This window comes from Cottoperca gobio, chromosome 2, assembly GCF_900634415.1.
Source record: "Cottoperca gobio chromosome 2, fCotGob3.1, whole genome shotgun sequence".
NCBI classification, from domain to species: Eukaryota; Metazoa; Chordata; class Actinopteri; order Perciformes; family Bovichtidae; genus Cottoperca; species Cottoperca gobio.
This window is the reverse complement of record NC_041356.1, coordinates 2,921,069-2,944,522: the sequence shown is the minus strand read 5'-3', so window position 1 is coordinate 2,944,522 and position 23,454 is coordinate 2,921,069. Positions and strand designations below refer to the sequence as shown.

Genomic DNA, 23,454 nt, shown 5'->3' with positions numbered 1-23,454 from the left:
CAGTGTAGGATAGAAGATTTGTAAATATGAAATATGTATTCAGGATGGTATTTGTCCATAGGTTTGGATATTAAAGTGAAAAGTAGAATTCAGTGTTTGTAAGTCTTTGCAGTTTACAGTGCTTCAATATCAGAGCCTGACAGCCTCTCTGACATATCTCTCCGTCTCTCTGTCTGTCTCTAGTTTTGGAGAGCTTGCCCCCGGCTCGTTATAAGGAAACTATATCGACACTGTTGGCATGGTTACAACAGTGCGAGGCCAAGCTGTCCATCCCATCCACGGCTGTTACAGAGTATCCTTTAATGGAACAACGACTGAAGGACGTTCAGGTAAATACACACACATTCACACGCTTAGTCTGCAGATGAGTGATATTCATGTCTTAATATCCTATCTTATTATCAGTTGAGGTTATGTGCCGATTTAAATTCATACAGTATGAAGGGGTTGCGAAAACATACAGTACTATGGGCTACTAACTGTATTGTAACATAATTATTCACACATCTCAATTGAGCTTTCAGTATTTATATGGTAATCATGTTGCAGCTGAAGGGGAAAGCATATTGAGCTCCAATCCAATAGGGAAGTTATAGCACCGAGTAGATTCAGATGCATAAAATTAATTGATAAAACTGAGGAAATTAAAAGAAAATAATTCAGCTTTCTCCATCCTCTTTCATACCTTTCTTGCTTTCCTTTGCTGGAAAAAAAACCCAGCATGATTTGCCTGCACTTCAGCCTCAACTACTTTCACCTGTTACACCTGACCAACTACTTTCAGATCTTGCACTTTAACTTCGACAATTTCAATACTCGCTTCAACTACTTTCAGATGTTACGTACGTTCTAGTTGGCCAGAAGTCTTAGTAGTAGTAGTCTTAGCGGTGTGTTTAAGTGCCACGTTTTAGCCAAGACACAGGCGACGTGTGTCAACAGTTGGCCTCCGTCCCCACTAGTTCTGTGACGTCGGTTTAGTGTGTCCGGGCCTTTACACGTCAACTGACGCTTCAACTGCATTCATCTTTTACTCTTGCTCTCTTTTTAAATGAGTGTTCAACTGTTTTCAGTGCTTATACATCAACCGCCTTCATCTCATACTTTTGAACTCACTCTTCAATTATTTTCGTCTCTTACATTTCAATCGAGAGTTCAACTGCTTTCTGTGCTTACACATCAACTGACGCTTCAACTGCATTTATCTCTTGGTCTTTAACTCACAAGTCAACTGCTTCCATCCCTTACTTTTACATTTCAGTTAAACTGTCTTCAACACATTAACTGATGCATCATTGTAGTGATTAACCTTCAACTGACGTATCAACTGCTTTCATGTCTTTGACTTCTGGCACTTCAACTGCATTTGGTCACAGCTGAAGTTACTGATACTTTAAACCCTTTCAGTGCTCAACTGACGCTTAAAACTCCTTAAGAGCTTCAACTTCAGCTGTGACTATTCCAACATCTGTTACGCAACAGTTTAACATTTTAACCTGCTTCCATTGTTTTAACTATTTTCGCTCATCAGTTAACTTATCAAGGCTTGAGTCGTGCACTGTAGTGTAGTTGAGGTACAATAGCAGCTCTGTATCTGGTATGAATCACAGGTAATTATGCAGGTAGGTGGGTGTACTATAAGCCCATCATCCACTAGGAGTCAACAGTGTACGCACTTGACAACACTGCTGCTCAGAAATATATACAAATCGCATTAAAACACCAAAATGGTGCTGGCTCTATAATCCTGTGGGCTTGTATAACACTGTAATCAGTTTTTACTACGAGTAGTAAAGTTATATGGCCTCTGGCGATGCCAAACTGCCAAAGCAGCACTCTTTTTAAAGGATGCTTTTCCGCTGCTCTTTGCGGTAGCGGGCCCAGGATAAAGAAGGGAGAGGAAGCAGATGACATGCACCATTAACCAAGAGTCTGACTCATACCCACAACCTAGTGCGGAAATTGAATGCATCGGATACACAGGAACCTCCCCAAATCACTGCTGTAAACATAAAAATACTTTGCCAAAGAGTCCTTTTAAAAAGAAGAGGATGTTTTCAACTGAATTAGCTTGAGACATAACCAAGTGGTAATAGCAAAGGAGGTTTGAGGTGGGACATTCCAGTTTATATATATATATATATATATATATATATATATATATATATATATATATATATATATATATATATATATAAATATATGCTCGTAAGCAGCTCATAAGCCTGTTATGGTCGTACGGAGGTCGGATCTATCTAGTAGCAACTTGTTACCCGTTTCACGTAAGTCTCGTAAAGTTACGACATCGTAACTTCCATGAACATCTGGTAAGTGTTCGGGCTACTATAGGCAGCCGTGAGACGGTCAGTATACAGACTATACTTTATAAACCAGCGCTGTCCTCCGGTCTGTTTGTTAGCTAATAGCTAATGCTTTATATACAGCCTCATAATATATGACGTTTGACATCAGACACAACGATAGAACCTCAACCGCAGAAACTTCGAGAAAGAATCCAGTTATCAAGCTTTACAGACGTCGATGTGTCCAAGTAGAGAAGTAATTGAATATTTAGTGATCGAGCAATTTGCGTACAACTAGTCGGGTTCATAACAATTCAAGGAAACCAAACTATCGACTCGATATATATAGGATAGCTTGCGATCTATTTACGATCGAGGATAATGTTACGTTGTATTATGATGTATTTACTATATATTGGGAAGTTCTATGAACTATAGTCAAATGTATATACCTGTCTGTGTTCTGTTGCCGCCGAGGATCTCCGCCAAATCCAGGATCACCGTCACCATCATCCGCATGTTCGCTCCCGTCTGTGTCTCCATCTTGAATACTGTGTCTCGAGCTTCTCTGTTTCCACCACATTAAACTCGCCCGCATGATCTAAATCCACGACACCGGCATCCTCTTCAATAAACTCCTCTTCTTGAAGGTGCAACGAGTCTATTGACGACTCACTGTCACTCGATTCTGTCGAAATATCCGAGCCAGAGTCCGACATCGCCACGTCTGCTGCTTCTGCCGTGCTGTCTGTGTATTCAACTGGTGGACTGTGTTCTACTTATGACGTCAGAACACGGCGTCGGGTGTTTCCGGTAGCGGCAATGTAAACATCGGTGGTCGACATACTAAATCATGATTTATTAAATACTGCGATCATTGTGTCATAAATAACACATCATTTTACACCACAAATAGCATTTACTATCATCAGTAGAAATTCATGTTTATGATTTTGTAGGCCCTTTAACAACCCCTCTCTAATGTATGTCCTGGCTCTAAACTCAGTAGTAAGAATGAATGGATCTAATTAAAGAACCAAGATGCTGATAAAAAAAAACTATACGAACTATATTACTTTTACACCATGTAGTCGTTAGCTGTCCTGTATCCTGTTAACGGATGTCTTTCATTTACAGTAAAGCAGCAGCAAGGTAAACTCTGCCTTCAGAAAACCTGAAAAACAAGCAGAGAGAATTTCAATTTCAGTGGAAATCTGTTATTTTGTGAAGCCAGACTTGAATCTGCTTAACATGCAGAGAGCGGGCCAGAGCTGGTGTGCTGTTGGTGTGTTTGTCTACAACTCTGCAATTATGAGAGGCGGGTGAGAAAATCCCAGCGGAGCAAATCAGTGTCTCTGTTTAGCTGCCTACAGACACACACAAACACACGCGCACGCACGCAAACACACACACACACTCACATATTTTTCCTTTTGTCACTGTTTATCCGTATTTCCAGGTAAACAAACAAGGTATTTTGTTCTGTTTTTATTACTTTGTTGTTGTTCTATCTTCAACTGAAGGGGTGTGTGTGTGTGTGTGTGTGTGTGTGTGTGTGTGTGTGTGTGTGTGTGTGTGTGTGTGTGTGTGAGTGTGAGTGAGTGTGAGTGTGTGTGTGTGTGTGTGTGTGCATGTGTGCGTGCGTGCGTGCGTGCGCCCCCTCTTTAAACTTGATAATGGTCTTGTAACATAGCAGGGAGATCAAGCCTTGTAGCATGCGATTAATTAAAGTTGATTGTAGATAATAATTAGGAATTCATTCTGCATACTGATAAGCTGTCATTAATTTTCAGCACAGCCCTTTCCCCTCTCCTCACTCGGCTCTTAGAGACTTCCACATGTGTGTTCACGTGTGTGTGTGCGAGTGGAAACGTTTCATTTACCCAGGCGACAGTATCGCCTCTCACTCGAGTTGCTGTGTTCAGTAAAAGTAATGAGTGTTCCTGTCAGGTGGGAACTTGGCTTGAATCCTGACCTTGTATTCAAAAGAAAAACCTGAACTATAGTAGATATTAAAAACAGCCCTGATTGGTTGAATTGAGTGACAGATGGTTATTAATATAATCCACAGCTACTGGTAGAAATTATTAAAGACCTGATTGGAGCATTCAATCACTTCCTATTATTTAGCTGTTATTACATCTTATGATTGATTTGCAGTTGAGCAGTCGTGAGAAGTGAGTAGGGGTTGACTGTATAGATACGCTGATTGAGGACTGCACTTCACTTCTTGAACCCCGAGATTACATTTTCAAATGTCTCGTTGTTTTGTCTAAACAACAGTCCCAAACCCAGAGATATTCACCTCACAGCTCTGTGATCCTCTCAACAACTTCTATGACACGTCTAGTTAACGTTGAGTCACATTCTCCCAGTTTAACTTCTAGTCATATCAGATTAATAATTGAATTTTATAACCCATAAAGCAATTACGCTCCTTGATTTCTAGCAGATATTGAAGGGTACCAAAAACCTCTCATGTCTACCTGAGAAAAAGCTCTTGTGGCAGTGAGAACTATGACTGTTGTCAGGCAGGTAGTGTGACGCTGTTATAACATCACCAAGCAACACCTCTTAGGGAGGACGTTGAAGAAATTAAGGGATTTTGTCTGATAGTGAAACAAAGATGTTTGGGTGGATCACAGTCGTCCGACTTACCTCCGACCAACAAGAGCGTTATGCAGTGAAACATAGCTTTAAAGTACTGACAGACACAGTCTGGATGTGAAGATGCTGTGTAGTGCACCCTAGCCTTGCATTGCTAGCTTAAACAATCAAACTACAAAAGTACTCACCCGCTAAAGGCAGTTTGTGGATTATAATCTTTATTTAAATGGCATTTTGATGACTATGTAACAAGCTGTATGGTATCTGCTGGATAAAAAGTAAAAGCCTTTACAGCCATTACAGTGTTGAGACCAAGGCACCATCACGTTCAAACCAGACTTATGTAACTATGGTATATTAATATCTCTAGTCTAATGGTATATATCATACCAACTGAAAGTGGGAGTCAGTAACTGAAAAATACCTTATCCATGTGACACCCTGCTTTCCAATGGAGCTTGATACAAATCAATGAGAGAGAGACAGAGGAGGAAAGAAAAGGAAAATAAACTTTGAGCTGCCTCCCTACTTGGGATTCAGTGTTGCAGCAGAAGGATTGTGGGTAATAGTAACTGACGGATGTCCTGTCCAGGAGCTGTGCTTGAACTAAGCTAAACTAAGCCTCTGAGCCAACTTGGTGTGAACGAGGCTTTCTCCCCCAAAGTCTTCCTGTGCAACCCACCTAGAGTTCACCGGGAATTCCCTTACCTGTCCACTTATTATTCATCCTGCACAGCGGGGTAAGCAAAAATCAAATGGTGTGAAAAGGCTTTCATTATAAAATGTTAACAGAGGCAGCCTCATAACTGTGCTCGTCATCCTTCACTCTCCCATTTCACCCCACTCAATAAATGCTGTGTAATGTAACAGACAAGCTGTTAAAATTACTTTTTGCCCAAAGCATGGCTCAATGGCATTTACGTGACTGATGGCACACATGATAGATGGTAATCGGATAAATCACATGAGGATATGAGTTTCCTGCTGTGCTTGTACTTGTTGATAAATGTGTCAAGGAAATGTTGGCGTGAGATAAGATTTGTGGAGCTCCGGGCAACTCTTTCCACAATATCAAACCGGGTAAATGTGCTTAACTTATGGAATTGGAGACATTGAAGTGATGAAATTTAATTGTTGTTTGTGTTTTCATAGATCCTCACACACACAAAAAGAAAGTATAATGTATTTTACATCTGTATCGCCTTATTTCCACTGTCTCTCTTTCCCCTTCCAGGCCCTCCAGGAGGCTCTGACTGAACACCAAGGAGAGATCGACTACCTGACCTCAGCTGTGGAGCAGGTCTTCCAGAAAGCTCCATCAGACATCAGCCAGAAGTAAGGAAAATAATAAAGTCCTATGTAATCCAAAAGGGTCTGAATAAATACATTTATCTACAACCGAGGCAGAGCAGAGTGTTGTCTTCACTCTTTCCCAGCTGCTGGTCAGCAAGATGCAGGAACTTCTTGGGTATTGAGGAGCCGCTGTGTTTATTTATGGAGCAACTGTAACCTTTATATTTACTGCTACTAGACAACTTCACTGCTAACCTTTCCCTCTGCTACGATCACCAACACCTGTCTGCCCTGAGCCTAGCAACCTCTCTCTCTCTCTCTCTCTCTCTCTCGCTACGCACTCACACTCAACCACAATCATATGCATATGCATGTTGATTGAAAAGTAGATCAAGAACAGTACTGGACTAACCTCGGCGTTGCAAATCTGGACAGGAACAATTCCTAATTCCTAGCGGAAACAAGATACCGACCGTTTAAGAGGAGTGAGGAGTCAGCGGTCAATGATGGTATACAATAGTAAAACGGCTCTTGTTTAAGGTGGAGTAATGCATAGGTAAAAAATATGCCATGTCACAAGCCAATATAAGCTCTTCTAATTTCCTGTAGGTATCGCATCGAGATGGACGCGGTCATGGCGCGTTGGAGACGACTTGGCAGCACCCTTATAGACAACGCCCAGCGAATCCAGGAGCTAATGGCCAAACTAATGCAGTTTGAGGTAAGATGTACAACCAAGTAAGAAATACAGGACTTGATCTGCCGGACGTATCTCCAAATTCAATACCCATTACTGTCTCTCCACCAGAATGACGTAAAAACTTTGAAGAAGTGGATGGCAGATGTGGATGTGTTCCTGAATGAGGAATGGCCGGCACTGGGAGACTCTGAAGCTCTGGAGAAACAGTTGGAGCAGTGCACGGTGAGGAAACCATGCATCCTGCAACCGGATCAGCCAGGAGCAGGCTGGGCCGTGGTAAAGCCTGCCGAGCTTTATCTCTTCCTGCGGCAGTTGCTCCGCCCTTGGTGGCGTTTGATCCGGCAGAGTGGTCGCTTTTGGCCTCGATCGTCTCAAGTTCCGCTGCACTTAATCCATTCCCACGCTTCCTTCTCCGATATTGATAACTGTATCTCTAATATCACTACAATAGTTCTCGATTCTCAGAATGCAGGTTGATAAAAGGTTGAGAATGGTTTATACAGAATACAGTGAAGTAAAATGTTCTTGGGATAAAAATGCCCCAGATATTGAATAAAATAACCCGAAGAGTTCATAAAATACCCCAAAGTCTATAAAGTATCCCTCATGGAAATAAAGCAGGAATTGAAAGTGGGCAGTTAAACACCTTTGTGCTTGTAAAAAAATGTAACCATGGATTTCTCATTAACACAAAAATGATCCACTCTGAAATATTCCCGGTCACGATTCTACCTATGTAACCTTCGTCCTGCTACTGATTGGCCAGGCTTTGGTGAACGACATCCACACCATCCAACCCAGCGTCAACGGCATCAATGAAGTGGGTCTGTACCTAAAGAAAGAGGCCGAGCCACCGTTTGCCGTGCACATCCAGAAAGAGCTAGACGAACTCAACGGCCAGTGGGAGAACGTCTGCAAACAGGTGTGTGACCTCAATCTAGAGGGTGTGCTTCCTGCTTTCATGTTTCATGAGTTTTGCTCTCCTCCATCCAGGCCTATGCTAAGAAGTCCGCTCTGAAAGGTGGCCTCGATAAGACCATGGCTCTGAGGAAGGAGATGCAGGAGATGCAGGAGTGGATCAACCAGGCCGAGGAAGACTACCTGGAGAGAGATTTCACATACAAGACGCCTGAAGAGCTACGCAAGGCCGTGGAGGAGCTCAAGGTGTGTAAACCGGACGGTATACTGCTGCTTCTGTGATAATGGCAGTTTTTTTCTCAAGTAAAAATGTTGTTTTGGTCTCAGAGTGGGTCTTGGTATTTGGGTTCTATGTTTTTTCAACCTTGAACTGTTCTATAATAATATTTCTATCACTAAAGAGTTGTACATTTTTTATAGGTTCTTGTGTTTGGAGTTCCTGGCAAAGTTACACTTTGTTACATTGACACCATTTGAACTAATTTAGCTTTACTTTTATGGATCTGAATATTCACCAGGTTTGGATCGCTCTGTAGATTCTTGAAGAAGTCTTCCTTTTCTTTTCTTTTCCTAAGCCACATATACATTGCCTTTCTTAGTTTTAGTTCTACATACACTATATGGACAAAAGTATTGGGCCACCTACACATTACACATACAGGAGCTTTTATGACATCCCATTCCAAATTCATAGGCATTAATATGAAATTGGTCCCCCTTTGCAGCTATAACAGCTTCACTCTTCTGGAAGGCTTTCTACAACATTTTGGAACGTGTCTGTGGTTGGATGTTGGACGAGAGGGCCTGGCTCGCAATCTCTGTTCTAGTTCATCCCAAAGGTGTTCAATGGGGTTGCTTGATTGGCCCAATACTTTTGTCCATATAGTGTATGTTGATGTGGAGCCCTGAAGGGACATCTCGGCCTTTTCAGGAAAATCACGATCTCAGTCTTCTCTATATTCAAAGTGCAGTCCCAGATTTGACTGACTTTATGAATCTGCTTTTCTCCGCCACATTCTCTTGATCCTGGTTAATTTCAGGTCGATAACTCCCCCGCCTGCCTGCGTCTCTTTTCATTGTTGAAGTGAAAACCAGCTCTTTCTTTCTTTCCCTCTCTTTATCTTCCCGTACCTTCACTCACTGCTTTGTGTCTGTTTTTCTTCTCTACCCAATGTTGTATCAAATTGCATAAAATCTCCTATTCACGGCCACCATTTCTTTTTGCCTTCAACTTCCTTACCTTACTGCGATGTATTTGTGATGTAAATGTGTTTGCTTTGTTATAAACCCAAAGGCCTTGGCAGTAGTAGTCCCCTTCCATTCACTCCTCCTCCTGAAAAAGTTTACTTGAGAGTCGAGTTGAAAATTAAAAATTGATTTGGCTCGGCTTGCTCTTGCTAATCTCTCCCTCCTCCACCATGCTTTCACCTCCTCTTCCTCTCTCTTTCTCCCCCTTTCTGCTCCGAGCTTAAAGGAAACTCTGTTGGTAAATCAGTTCACTCGCCTATTCTCTTAATCCCCCCCCCCCCCTGTCTCATTTGGGAAAGTATTAGCTAGCCTCCTTCATTCATCGATTCGTTGTCTTGGTTGTTCACCCCGTCTCTCTCTGTCCCTTTACACTCTGTGGCTTTGTCAACAGAAGATACATTGATTCATTTGTTTGTGCATCCATCCCTCTACCCATTAAGCCGCTCTCTGTCTGTGTCTCTTGCCAACTGTCTCTCTTTTCTTTCACTGTCCAGATGACTTTTGAAAGTTTTATCGACTTGACGAGGCTTGCCAATGCAGACAGACTAAATCAGATAAACCTGAAGGTCCTTAAGTGTCTCAAACATCACATGTTCATTCTCTCTGTCCCTCTATCAGAGGGCCCAGGAAGAGGTCCACTCCAAGGAGCTAAAGGTCAAACTCCTGACCGACAGTGTCAACAGTTTCATTGCCAAGGCTCCACCCACGGCCCACGATGCCCTGCGGTCTGAATTGGACGTGTTGACGGCCAACTACCAGCGCCTGTGCAGCCGGCTCGATGGGAAATGTAAAACTCTGGAGGTACGAACATTATCTTCTCTGTGATCATTTGGACAAATATTCACAAACACAAAGAGAGGGGTGTGTGTGTGTTCATGTGTGCCCCAATGTAAAAACAGCCATTCCATGTCGTGCGAAGGCCACAGAGCTCACATACGTCAGCTCTGGAGGGCATGTTGCTGTGTATGTGGGTAGATTAGTGTGAGAATGTACAGAGTGTATAATAGATGAGTCGAGGCGAAGCGAGGTTAGTCGAGCAGAACCGTTCCAGGCTGTTTTTCTGGCATTTTTGAGACGTTACCCTTGTGACCTTGGAATTGTAAGCTTCATCAGAATCGAGTAGGTTTTAATGAACACAAGATGTTTTCATGTTTCAGGCTTGAGGTGATCACAAGTGATTGAGGTATTAGCTGGATGAATACATGTTGGGGGATTTATTCTTCAGCAGAAAATGTTCCCTCAGAGAAGTGTAGAGTACATAGTGTGTTCTGAGCTTTGGAGGCAGAAATCTCAGACGGATTTAAAAATGATCTGCATGGCGAGATACCACTATCGACGTGGTGTTGAATATATTCTATATTTGTTCTGTCTTTTTTAATGGTTTATGTTTTTTTTATTAAAGTGAGTTTGGAGTTTTGTTCAAGATTACCAAATATTACCATTAAATCCAGTCAAGTTACTGCTGCTCTGCAATGGCCATAAAATGTCCACATCTTTTCATTTTCACAAGTTGTAATATTTGATGACATGTTTCTGATCAAATAGATGTGATACCTTAGTGCCCCACATTAAAAAAACACTTAAATATTACATAAAGTAGTAAGATCATATGTATGTTCTAATGCAAACCAGAGGTTGATCGTATTAAAAGTAATAGATTGTCTGTGTGTGCTCCTCCAGCACCTCAGGACTCTCTGTCATGTTTATTGATGTCAGTGCTGAAATGTTGGAAGAATAACCCTGACATGTGAAGAAGAATCCTATAAAGCTTATAACTGTGTTTTACATCAAAGACTGGCTGTCCTTTGCTCTTGTTTTGGGCAGGTAGAGCACAAGTGGGCGTCTCTTAGTAGTTTTAAGCATCTTGAAAAGCTTTTTCTCCCCCCGTGCACTTCAGCTATTTCTGTTTTTCAATTTCGCTTCATTTTACATTTCGGAAGTCGACTCAATCACTTGATCCAGACAGAGGCAACTGTTGCTAATTTGCAGACGGAAACAAAGTCATCAAACATGTTGTTGTTGAACAGATGTTGATATGACGGGCCGCACCAATGCTGAATAAGTGAATACAAAACAATGCCAGGAGAAAAGTTAAGATCTATTGCGCTGCCACCTGTCCTTGTCTCTCTCTCCTCCCCCTTCTTCCCTCTCTGTCCTCCCTCGATGTTAGTCTCCTCTCCATCTTCCAGCTCTCCTTTGTGCCTCATTTTCTTGAGACGCAATTACCTCTGCATCTCGATATTTTTAGCCGTTCAAACTTCTGCTCTTTTTCACCCTCACTATGTCTTTTTCTGCTGCTGTCCGCCCGTCTGTCTCTCCAAATGTCAAAATGACTTGGTTTATTTATTAATCAATTCACTAATCCTTTTCGATCTCTTGTCTCCGCCTGTGCCTCCTGATGATTTTGCGTGTGTGTTTTGCAGGAGGTGTGGGCGTGTTGGTGTGAGCTGCTCTCCTACCTGGAGCAGGAGAACGCCTTCCTGGACCAGCTGGAGCAGAAGCTGGACGAGACGGAGAACCTTCAGGGAGGAGCAGAGGAGCTGCAGGAGGCGCTGGATGTGAGTATGAAGAGGAGGAGGAGGTGACTAGAACATATATGCAAGAAGACTTTATGTTAAAGAGACTTGGACAGAATATAGAGAACAGGTAAAAGAAGGTAATGTGCAAACCTTATGCTGAGGGTTTAGCCTGCTTAAATCCTGCAGATACACGGCGAGCAGGGATCCCAAGATGCATTTCACTGCATCCTCACTGCATGGTACACCAGCACTGAGCCGCCCTCACTGTTGGGTTTGGGCAGCAGCAGCAGCAAACCTTGCATGTCTCCTCCCACAAAGCGCTCTTGTTGATTGGCTGAACACATTTGGGTTCGTGCTGGAGACTGAACTCTGTCTGTGATCATGTCAGCCAGTTACTGCTGATGCAAACCGAAGCTTTCCAGCTGTTGCTGCTTCACATTAAACTCACAAAGATTAGTTTATGCTATAAACCGAGGACACATTTGTTGCTCAGATCAGTTGAGGATGTTGATGTAAGACACACACATACACACAGGAAAAAAGTATGTATAAAAAAAAAAGTTAATCCGCTGGCATTTGCATTGAATCTTGCAATTAGAGACATTGGTGCTTCCTTGATGAAGTAAAGTGTAAGGCTTATATGTTGACCCTAACTTGATAATTTGCTTAAACTGCTTTTGCAGATTGCCTGTGACATCCAGGGATTTGGTGAGATTAAACAATGCAAAAAAGCTTAAAGCCTCTCGACCAGGATGCATTCTTTCATTTAAGTTTGTGCAGCACGGCAAAAATGCAAATAACTGCCCACTCAGCTGTGTTTTACTCTGCTAAACTGACATCAGCAAAGATTTTAGAAGATGTGAAAAGCTGTAAAGCACCGAGGTCAGACGTGCAAAGGGCTAAATTGACCTCTTTTAGCCTCTGCATGTCATCACAGAAAACTCTTATTCTGCATAATTTATATGCTTCTCCTGTCTCACCATGAGCCTTCATACAAAGAAATATCAGTTTGTATGCAACAAAAAAAATCCATTACCACCAAAGGCATATTATTCTGTGGTTTCACTAAATTGAAACTACAGACATTTCAAAGTGGTATGATCAAGTGTTTTTGATGTGTGTGTGTGTGTGTGTGTGTGTGTGTGTGTGTGTGTGTGTGTGTGTGTGTGTGTGTGTGTGTGTGTGTGTGTGTGTAGAGTCTAGAGGTTCTTTTGCGGCATCCCGGAGGACAACAGGAACCAGATTCGGGAGCTGGCTCAGACGCTAATGGACGGAGGCGTTCTGGATGAACTGATACAGCAAAAACTGGATGCTTTCAACACACGATGGGATGAGCTTATGGCGAGGGTGAGAAACATATAACATATAAACTAACAGGATATTATGTTAATCACATTGTGAAGTTGCCTGCTGAACTCAGCTCTTAGATGAAGTATGTTGTTGTTCGATAAACATCAGTTGTCACATTGTGGGACTGTCACTGTCACAAGTTTGCTGCGGACGAGTTTTACAGTACAATGTTACGATGTTGTGATTGACAGCCAAAGCTTTCACCATAAAGGAGAGAAAAGTTTTGGGCACAGCATAAACTTCTGGGCTGGAGATGCAACTGCAAGATAAACACATAATCAGAATCAGAGCGTCGTCGTTGTGATAAAGACTCCACCATGTTTCTCTCATGACACCCTTCTACCTGAACTCCCTCATATGTACCCATTTAGCTTTAATGACATCATGCACTGGAGCTGGCATGGACTCCACAAGTTTGTGCCAAATCTGATCCCCCCCTGTTATGATGCTTGGCTTTCTCAGTCCTTAAGTGCGTTGAGGTCAGCTGACTGAGGAGGAAAGTGGAGTGTTGCGTTTCTTTATTTGGCAAATTCTATATCTGTGATGAAGTTGCTTTTCTATTGCTCGGGGAACTAAGCTTGATGTATTGATCTTCCGATGGCGAGGTCACCTTTGGGCTGCCGGATCGTGCTTTGGATATAACTGATCCAGTTTCTGCAAAGCGTTTTAGAGTTCCATGCACTGTCCTTTTGGAAACCTTTTTTGGAAACCTTTTAGCCACCGTCTAGCCATGATTTGACGCTGAGAAAGCCCCTCTTTGCTTACAATCACAGTTTGACTCCTGGCACTTTCACTTAGTTCTGATGCGGCGATACTAGTGAATTAACGGTGATCAGCTGGAAACTTTAGGCATATTTATAACAACTGGCTGCAAGATGAGTTACTTGAACGAGCCTCTGATGAGTTTATCGAACCATCTCAGTGGCATCTGAACATAATGGAATTACATTTAATAATAATTCAAACTTGAAAGCTGAATCCTAATGAGCTCCATAGAGTTTGGGTATGTCACTGTTAAGTTGATGCCTCCTTCACATCCGAGGGCTGAAACAATTAATCAGTTAGTTGAGAGACAGAAAAGTTTTTGGCAACAGTTTTTTACTATTTTCTGCCATTTTATTGACCAGAGAATTAATTAATTAAATCAATTTAAGCTTGATTAATTGATAATAATATAATCCTTAGTTGCTGCCATCCTCCCTTTTTCCTCCTCTTCTCTTATCCCCCCTCCATTTATCACACCTTTCCTTTTCTTTTTGCACTTCCTCGTCATCTTTCTTTCCACCCTTTTCCTCTATTTCACACCCCACCTCCTCCTCTTCCTCCCTTTCCGTCCCACCTTCTTCTGCCTGTTCTTCATCAATTTCTTCCTCCCTCTTCTCCACCTCTTCACTCTCTCCGCCCTCTTCCTAATTCAACATCTTCCTTCCCTCCCTTCTAGCCATCATCAGCGGCAGCAATACATTCTCTGCCTCTTGTGGTGATGCTCAGTGACAGATTAGACACACTTGCACCCACACACACACATTGAGACACACACTCATTGCCCACTGGGTTGATCCTCCCTCACAATAGAACCAGATTAATGTTCTCCTTGCAGCCTGATAAGCCTCCCTTTGTTTGTCTACCCATCAGAGATGGTGCGTGCGTGTGTGTGTGTGTGTGTGTGAGACAGTCTTTTATTTCAGACTTTTTTGTATTTTTGTTGAGGATGTTTCATTGTGTGTATTATGTGAAGCTGGTGTCCTTTGTTTGACTGTGTGTGTGTCAGCATGTATGCATGTGAGGTGAGGCCGGGCGGCTCTGAGCCCTGTTTGTTTGTCATCTATAACGGGGACGAGGAGCTCAGAGACGGGACGCGGGTGTTTGTGAGTATCTCTGGGAAGACAGATGGACGAGCGAAGGCACACAGAGACCAAAACATTGCCTTAATATTTGTTCCCTTTTTTGACCTGAGGGGAATTTCTTTTTTTGAAATCAATTTTTTTCAAACTTGATCTGTTTGTTTGAACACACTTGTCAAATCTCTTGGATCGCCAGTTTTATGGGCGACCATTTTTCAGCCTACCAGAGGCAAAAGACAAAAAGTAGAGCAAAATTGACCAGCAGTGAGGTTCTCTTTTATTTATTAAAACAGGCACCCTGAATGGTCTCTAAAAACACCTTTTAATTATTAAAAAATAAATGACTCTAAAAACAGGTAACTCTTACTCCAACGTAATTAAATACTGAGAGGAGATATGATATGATATAATAACTAATAACATTATGGCTCTGTCACCTGGAACTGAATAGGATGAACACATTAATAATGTTATTTATAGTGCCAATGCTTTTCCCGCAATGAAATGTATAAATATTTGCAGACATGGAGCAACTTCAGTTTTGAGTATTGTCAACAGGTGCATGTATGTTCGGGTGCAACATGCATTCATAGCAGCTCACTTTGAGTTGCTGCATGTGGACTAGTCTCCACTTCCCCTGCAACAGATTGAGTTCAAATCTAAGTAAAGGCGTCCGAATAAATGCAGAGACAGTAGAATAAGTATATAATCTCATTATATCAATGTCCCACTTTAAAACTTATGTGGAGATAAATCCAGTCATGAAAAAAAGAAAAAAGAATGTTGTCATATATCTCTGTCTGCACTTCCTCAGGTCAAAGAGGCGTGTTTGCCATTTTAATTTAAAGCTTCTTGTAAAAAAACAATAAGAGGAAGTGTGGTGCGGAGAACGCTGCGCGCGCTTAGCTGACGGCGATTCTGACACGAGGCAGTTAAGCAAACAGTGATCCTCTATCTCTCCTGTTCACAATCACTGCATTTGTGACTGTGTGTGTGTGTGTGTGTGTGTGTGTGTGTGTGTGTGTGTGTGTGTGTGTGTGTGAGAGAGAGAGAGAAATAAGTAATAAGGGAAAACTGAGTGTTTAATGAGAATATGTATTCATGAGCCGACAATTGCCAGGGAAATGGAGTACATGGCCAAAGGGAAGGTTGTTATCAATGTTTGTCTAAATATTTAATCTCTCTCAACTTCTCATTTCATACATTATCAACTAAGACGCATCCAATGGTAACACTGGGAGTACTGTGAGTGTGTGTGACATGAGGGTTAGACAGGCTCAGGGCTATATTTAGAGTCATTATCCTTCCGCATGAGCTTAGCATGCTCACCTGTACGCACACACACACTCTAACACACATGTTTGTGATGTAACAGCTCTGTGTAATAGTTGATCTTGTATGCAGTCGCCAGGGGAAGAGCAGAAAGGAAACACTTCAGTAGTTGCCAAGCGCCTGACTTTTCGCCGACAACAGACATCAGAAGATCATTGGTTGTTTGTGTTGTTCGTGCCGACGGTGGTGTTGATGTTGTGGGTCACACAGAGACAACATGAGAGAGAAACCCCGGAGACCGCTCTTCAAGAGGGTACATGCAGGGGGAGTGTGTGTGTGGGGGGTGTATTGTGTACATGTCTTGTGTCTGTCTGTGTATCTACTTGTTTGTAGGTTGTGTGTTGCTTGTGACCTACACAAGCTAGCAGCAGTTCTTTAAAGGCTAAAGGTTTCAGCACACTAGTGTTTAAAGTGCTGATAAAGTGCTAAATCAAATCAATCATCGCGTTCGAGTGGACTTGGCCGTCTTCGTTTTGGAGTTTTTTTGGAACCAAAAGGGACATTAAAGGGTGGTGCTAAGAACAACTGAACGCTGAACAACAATTTTAGGCGACTAATATGTTACAATTAACTTTCATGAAGTGAAAACACACTATACAGTTAAAACGCCCAGACACGTGGTAGCGACATGTCAATCATAAGGTAGCCACGCCCTAAAGCCCTTAAATACCCTGCTTTTACCCTAAATGAGACCATAATGACATAATGAACACCCTGCTGTATTGAAGAAGACCTGAGACTAGAAATTGAGACCATGAACTCGTCAGGAGAACAGTTACTGAGGTAATAAATCTATTGAGAAGTCGGATCATTTTCTCATAGACTTCTATACAACTGGACTTTGTATTGCAACCAGTCGAGTCGCCCCCTGCTGGCCATTAGAGAGAATGCAGGTTTAAGACTCTTCCTCATTGGCTTCACTTTTCAGACCCGTCCAGGTTATTTAAGTTACTGTTTATGGGAAATTGCTTTTATATACACAAGCTGTAGATTTAAATGTAGGAATCCATGGGAACATCTACTGTGTTCTGTATTTAGAGTCTACTTTATGGGTTTGTCTGTTTTTGGTTTCGTGTTCCCGCAGGCGGCGCCGAGGCAGAAGGAGCTGGAGAAGAGTGTCCAGTGGGCGCAGGAGAACGACAAGACACTGAGGCAGATCCAGGACTCGCTGGCCAACACCGACCGCCACCTTACTGCTTACCTGGCTGATCATATCGACGCCCTGCAGATACCACAGGAGGCTCAGGTAGCCATCTGTGTGTGTTTAAGGACTAAGGTTCAGTATGATTTACCTCTGAACCTAAAGGGCAAGTGTGTAGTATTAGGGGGAATATAATATACCATGTTGCACCGCTGTGTTTCTACAGTAGATCAGAACGGACAAACTCCGGCTACTGAGAGAACATTTCACGTCATTACAGAGATGTCTGCAATCTCACCAAATGTAACTTCCCAGTACAAACACTTAAGTAGTCGTGATGCTTTGATGTAACCAGACCTAAAAAAAAAACATCCGAACCTGCAGTAATTAGACCAGGCCAGGCTGTAGGTCAGATGTACCAGTATTTGAGAATAAAGATGCCAATTTACTTTCAGTAATTGCAGGTTTTAGTTGACTCATGAAACACTGTCGAGCCTTTTGCCTTGTCAGATTTCATCATTAAGAGACAGCTGTGTGCACAGGTAGAGAAAGAAGAGAAGCACAGCCCAGTGGAAATACTCTATACAGTGTGTGTGTGTGTGTGTGTGTGTGTGTGTGTGTGTGTGTGTGTGTGTGTGTGTGTGTGTGTGTGTGTGTGTGTGTGTGAGTGTGAGTGTGTGCATGCAAAGGAACCCAAGAGAGAATGGCAAATGCTCTTTTTTCTCTCTGTTGTCCTAATTAAGCCCAGAGCTGCTTTGGACACGGCCAGCAAGAGCAGACACACACACACACACACACACACACACACACACACACACACACACACACACACACACACACACACAGACACAGACACAGACACCCACACACACACACACACACACACACATGCACACACATGCACACACATGCACACACACACACACACACACACACACACACACACACACCATTCCTCCATCAATTTGTCTCTTTCCCCAACTTCTTCTACACATCTCCTTTCATTTTCTCTCCGGAACACACACACACTCCTCCAAACAAATCAGACGGTAGATCTTGAAATAATGGCCCGCAATGATCGAATGAGTGATGGAAACATGAGAGAGATTGTGTGTGTGTGTGACAGGGGAAGGAGAGATTACCTCCACGTGGGTTGTAGACCACAGGTGCAAAGGATCACTTTATTTCTCCCTCACACACACACACACACACACACGCACACACACACACACACACACACACACACACACACACACACACACACACACACACACACACACACACACACATAAAAACACACACTGGGGATGAGAGAATGATTGGATTAGAGGGGTGTGGATGAGCATATGTGATTACAGGGCACTTGGTATTTAAAAAGAGAGAGGGGTGTGTGTGTGTGTGTGTGTGTGTGTGTGTGTATGTGTGCGTGAGAGGGTGACAGGTTATTAAAGATTTTGAGCGTTCTCTCATCTCTCATTGATGCCTCGTGCCCCCTTGTGGTCAGCAGAGGGAGGTGCACTATCATTCCATTTACAACTTTATTGGCTTTAGTTTCACTTTCCAGACAGATCTTAATCTCAATTTTTACTAAATTCCTGTATTTTATAACTATTTAAACATATTTAATACAGATTTTTTCTGGCTGTCATTCTTAAAAAGAATATGTGTTATCCTTTTTATTCCTAATTTTGCATTTATATAAAGACGTTTTTTTGTGTGTGTGTGTGTGTGTGTGTGTGTGTGTGTGTGTGTGTGTGTGTGTGTGTGCTTTTAACAGAAAATTCAGTCGGAGCTGAGCAGCCATGATGCGACCCTGGAAGACATGAGGAAGAAGAACCAGGACAAAGAGCCGTCCCAGAGGGTCATGGGACAGATAGATCTTACCCAGGTGCACGCTCACACCTGCACATGTACAAACACACAAATACAGCGAGAGAAGGACACACGTGTTGTATAAATGTACACCCAGCGTGTTCTCAGACCCCTGCATTTGAAAACCTTGAAATCACCTTTTTAGGGGCTAAATGAGAACCCCACTGATTTCCCACATTAAACTGTGGAGCTGTGTTACAAATGACCTCAAGTGATGTCACTTGAGTCGGCGTGGGTTGGGTCAGCAGACTACAAATTTAGGGAAGTGTTCCTTCTCATCTCTGTTGCATTTTGAGTAAGGTGCCAAGCTTTGGCAAGGAAGTATAACGTATGGATTTAAAAAATAGATTTTTTTTTTACCGATCCACCGTGAAAATGTCTTTAGGCCGACATATCACTTGACAAACAAAATTGAGTTTTTGCTAGTCAGTGTAGAAAAGATCAGTTGAACCATTAGCAATAAATGCTGGTGTCTTGTCAGGAGATTTAAATGATTAATGAAGGTATCCTAGTTGTGCCAGCTGTGCACAATGTAAGCAGGAGAGGTGTGAGTGTGATTCTCTTCCAACACGTTGATCTGAGCAGATACATTTTCCCAGCTGTTGTGCCATTCAGTAGCATAGCACCCAAGATGTTCCCTGTAGCGCTGATCCTGTATTTGTTTGCAGGGCATGTCAGTATCTCTGTGTCTCTTCCTTTTCACAGAAAATGCTCACAGACGTGTGGACGAAGTTCCGGCTCTTCCAGAAGCCGGCAAACTACGATACACGGCTGACCGAGTGCGAGCGCTTGCTGGCTGGGGTCAAAAGCCAGGTGGGGGTGCTGGACATCCGCAGTGTGGAGCAGGACGTGGTGCAGTCACAGCTGGATCAGTGCATGGTGGGTCATCGTGGCAGATATGGTGAATGCGTGGTTTGATCCTTTGTTAAGCCCCTGCTGTGTGTTTGTGTCTAACAGAAGTTGTACAAGGTGCTGAGTGAAGTGAAAGGGGAGGTGGAGACGGTGATAAAAACAGGCAGGCAGATCGTGCAGAGGCAGCAGACCGAGCAGCCCAAAGAGCTGGACGACAGGGTGACCGCCCTGAAACTGCTTTACAACCAGCTGGGCTCACAGGTTAGAACACACACACACACACACACACACATAGCTAAGGCACGCACGATCATACAAGTCAGATTTACACATGATTTGTCTGTTTTCTGTGTTTAGGTAACTGAGAGTAAACTGGAGCTGGAGAAAAGTCTGAAGTTGTCCAGGAAGCTGCGTAAGGAGCTGAACGGGCTGACGGAGTGGCTCGCCGCCACGGATGCTGAGCTGACCAAGCGCTCGTCTGTGGACGGTATGCCCAACGACCTGGAGGCTGAGGTGGCATGGGCACAAGTACGACACACACATATATATACACCTTGGTTGGATATTGTACGCAGTACGCTGCCTTGTGTAAGGAAATGCATCTCTTTACAGATGGATAGAGATCGGAGAAAAGTTGATTTTGTGTGTTTTTCGCCGGCCACTGTTATGGGATATAGTGTGTAGCCAGTTTATTTTTATATATTTAGTTAAAAGACGTTTGTACCACTGTGCATGCATTCTATATGCAACACAGTTAGCATGATACCAACGTTGGCTTAACGGATGAGGAATGAATGATGACCTATGAGGTCATATAGAAACAGAGTCTGAGCTAAAAACACACAGTAAATGACCTTTCAATCTGTGAACACATTCTGTCTCTCAACTCTCCTCTTGTGCCCTCTTCTGAATCCTGTCAGTCCATCCACGAAGAGACAGAGAGGCGTCAGCCGCAGCTGCAGGCCGTGGTGGACCTCGCAGAGGCCCTCAAGGCAGTCCTGCGGGGCCACGGGGGCCTGGTGGACGACAAAGTCAGCCTGCTGCGCTGCAACTGGATCGCAGTCACATCCAGAGCAGAAGAATGGCTCAACCTGCTGCTGGTCAGAGGAGAAAAAAAAAAGAAAAAAATCAAACGCTGTCTTATCGGTGCTAAAATTATTCCAGCATCTCTAAAAATAACCCACTAGAAGTGTCATTGTTCATCTCTCTCTCTTCCTTCTCTTTCAGGACTACCAGCGGCAGATGCAGAAGTTGGACGGAGAGATAAAGGAAGTGAACGGATGGATTGATGGAGCAGAGAAAAAGATGGACGAGATGGACAGCCAGGGACCCAACAACGCTGTGCTTAAGGTTGTAATGTCTTCTCTTTATATACGTCGTGTTCATTGCCTGTCTTATATGTTCCTTGGTGTTATTTCTCCAGTAATTCTTTGAGTCTGTGCATAGTTTAGATGTGAGGGAGGTGGATTTTGAGAGGAAATGCAGTATTACTTGAAAGTACAGAGAATGATCCTGTTGTGATTAGCTCTGAGGGAGAGTGATGAATCATTAACACACTTATCTTTTGTTAGCGCCCTATGGGAGGCAGCGAATAGGTGTAATTTAACGTTAAGTATTCAGTAGTGATTGTTTATCTTCTCGTCCCCAAGATGACATTTCTGTTAACCCAAAAATAAAGGGGTGAAAAAGGGAAATACTTTGCATACATTTTCAATTCAACGCTGCAGCTCTGGCTAACTCTGCGTCTTTGTGTCTTGCAGGTGTTGCGTGCAGAGCTTGATCTGACGAGGGGGAAGATGCAGGAGGTGAGGGCTCTGTCCCAGGAGCTCATGTCAACTAGGGGGGAGAACTGCCAGGCCCAGGTAGGACCTAAAGTGCAGCAGCTCAACCACAGATTTGACACCATCGTACAACGCGTCACCTCCGGACAGGTAGGAAGAATTATGCCCTCTGAATACTTTTATTTTGAAATTCTAACAGCAATAACTCACAGGGTCTGATAAGATTTAATAAACATGACGGTTTTTATTTGTCATTGCGGCTTGTAAACACTTAAATAGACTCTATCATCTTTCTTGCTAAATATTAGAATCCAACTATTCCCATTAATTTACTTCAAGCTCTCTCCAAACATACTCTGCACTCCAAAAATGTTCTTCAAAACCTCACTAAATACACTCCATCTCCCACTAAATATACTCCAAATCCTCCCTAAATTGACTTCAAAGTCTCACTAAATGGACTCTCTCGCTAAATGTTTAAACCCTCACTTAACAGACTTCAAACTCTCACACTAAATTTACTTCCTCTGGGCCACTAATGATCTTTCTTTTTCTGTGTGTGTGTGTGTGGGTGTGTGTGTGTGTGTGTGTGTGTGTCTGTCTGTGTCTGTCTGTCTGTATGTGTGTGTGTGTGTGTGTGTGTGTGTGTGTGTGTGTGTGTGTGTGTGTGTGTGTGTCTCAGACGGCAGCGTCAGCCAAGGAGCTGGAGCAGTACCACAGTGAAGCACAAATCTGGCTGGAGCTCCTGGAGGAGGAAGCCAAACAGGGGGAAAACCTGAAGGAGGAGGACTTCCAGGAGAACAAGGTGTCTCTCTCTCTCACACACACACACACACACACACACACACACACACACACACACACACAATGATTTTGACTTCCTTTTTATATTATGCGTGCACCTCCTAAACAATGTGTGCGCTGTGTAGGACTGTGAGGAAGGTGCAGTGAAGGAGTTACTGTTGAAAGGAGAGAATCTACAGAAGAGAGCCCCGGACCAGGACAAGAGAGAGCAGATCAGACTGAAGCACAACCAGCTCAACAGCAAGTACACAACTGTCAAGGTAACACAGGAATATATATCACCATGAAACTTCCCCACTTACATTAAGAAAATATCTTTATTATTAATATTTAGTAGTAAAGTTTTCTGAAATTGTGAGCTAATATATATGAGCTAATTTGCATACATTTAATATAATAAATGTTCAGTTTCAAAATGATTTTTTTCATTTTGTCGACATGTTACAGTTGAAGGTTTTTGTACAGAGGGAATTTTGGATTTATCTCTGTATCACCCTTAACCATGAAGCTAGAGCCAGGAGACAGTTAGCTTAGCTTACCATGTTGTATCTTGTTGTAACCGTGTGTGTGTGTGTGTGTGTGTGTGTGTGTGTGTGTGTGTGTGTGTAGGACCTGCGTCTGCTGAGGAACAGGAAGGCGTTGGCCATCGCTCCCCAGTGGTACCAGTACAGAAGAAAGTCACATGACCTTCTGGCCTGGCTGGACGACATCCAACGCAGCGTGGACCAACTACCTGACCCCCCCGAAGGAGAGAGGGTCAAGGTGATAACACACGCGTGCATAAATAAACACACAGGCATTATACATATACACAGACAATCATATATTTCTGCCTTGTTGAGAAATAACCGCAATGCTTGATATCCAACCTACTGTTTATCTCTGTCTTCCTC

The 23,454-nt window shown here is 43.0% G+C and overlaps 1 protein-coding gene across 1 annotated transcript in view; it reads left to right on the top strand.

Annotated features, from left to right (window-relative positions):
• LOC115020216 (dystrophin) overlaps positions 1-23,454 on the top strand; it is a 227,062-nt gene that overhangs the window by 131,926 nt on the left and 71,682 nt on the right. Inside the window, 21 exon segments of the mRNA XM_029450175.1 lie at positions 184-329; positions 6,142-6,242; positions 6,810-6,921; positions 7,009-7,122; positions 7,667-7,822; positions 7,894-8,064; positions 9,685-9,867; positions 11,490-11,624; positions 12,782-12,805; positions 12,807-12,932; positions 17,196-17,357; positions 19,030-19,140; positions 19,830-20,003; positions 20,082-20,237; positions 20,334-20,504; positions 20,897-21,076; positions 21,204-21,326; positions 21,737-21,907; positions 22,440-22,562; positions 22,687-22,821; positions 23,171-23,323. Coding sequence (XP_029306035.1) covers positions 184-329; positions 6,142-6,242; positions 6,810-6,921; positions 7,009-7,122; positions 7,667-7,822; positions 7,894-8,064; positions 9,685-9,867; positions 11,490-11,624; positions 12,782-12,805; positions 12,807-12,932; positions 17,196-17,357; positions 19,030-19,140; positions 19,830-20,003; positions 20,082-20,237; positions 20,334-20,504; positions 20,897-21,076; positions 21,204-21,326; positions 21,737-21,907; positions 22,440-22,562; positions 22,687-22,821; positions 23,171-23,323 — 2,927 coding nt within the window.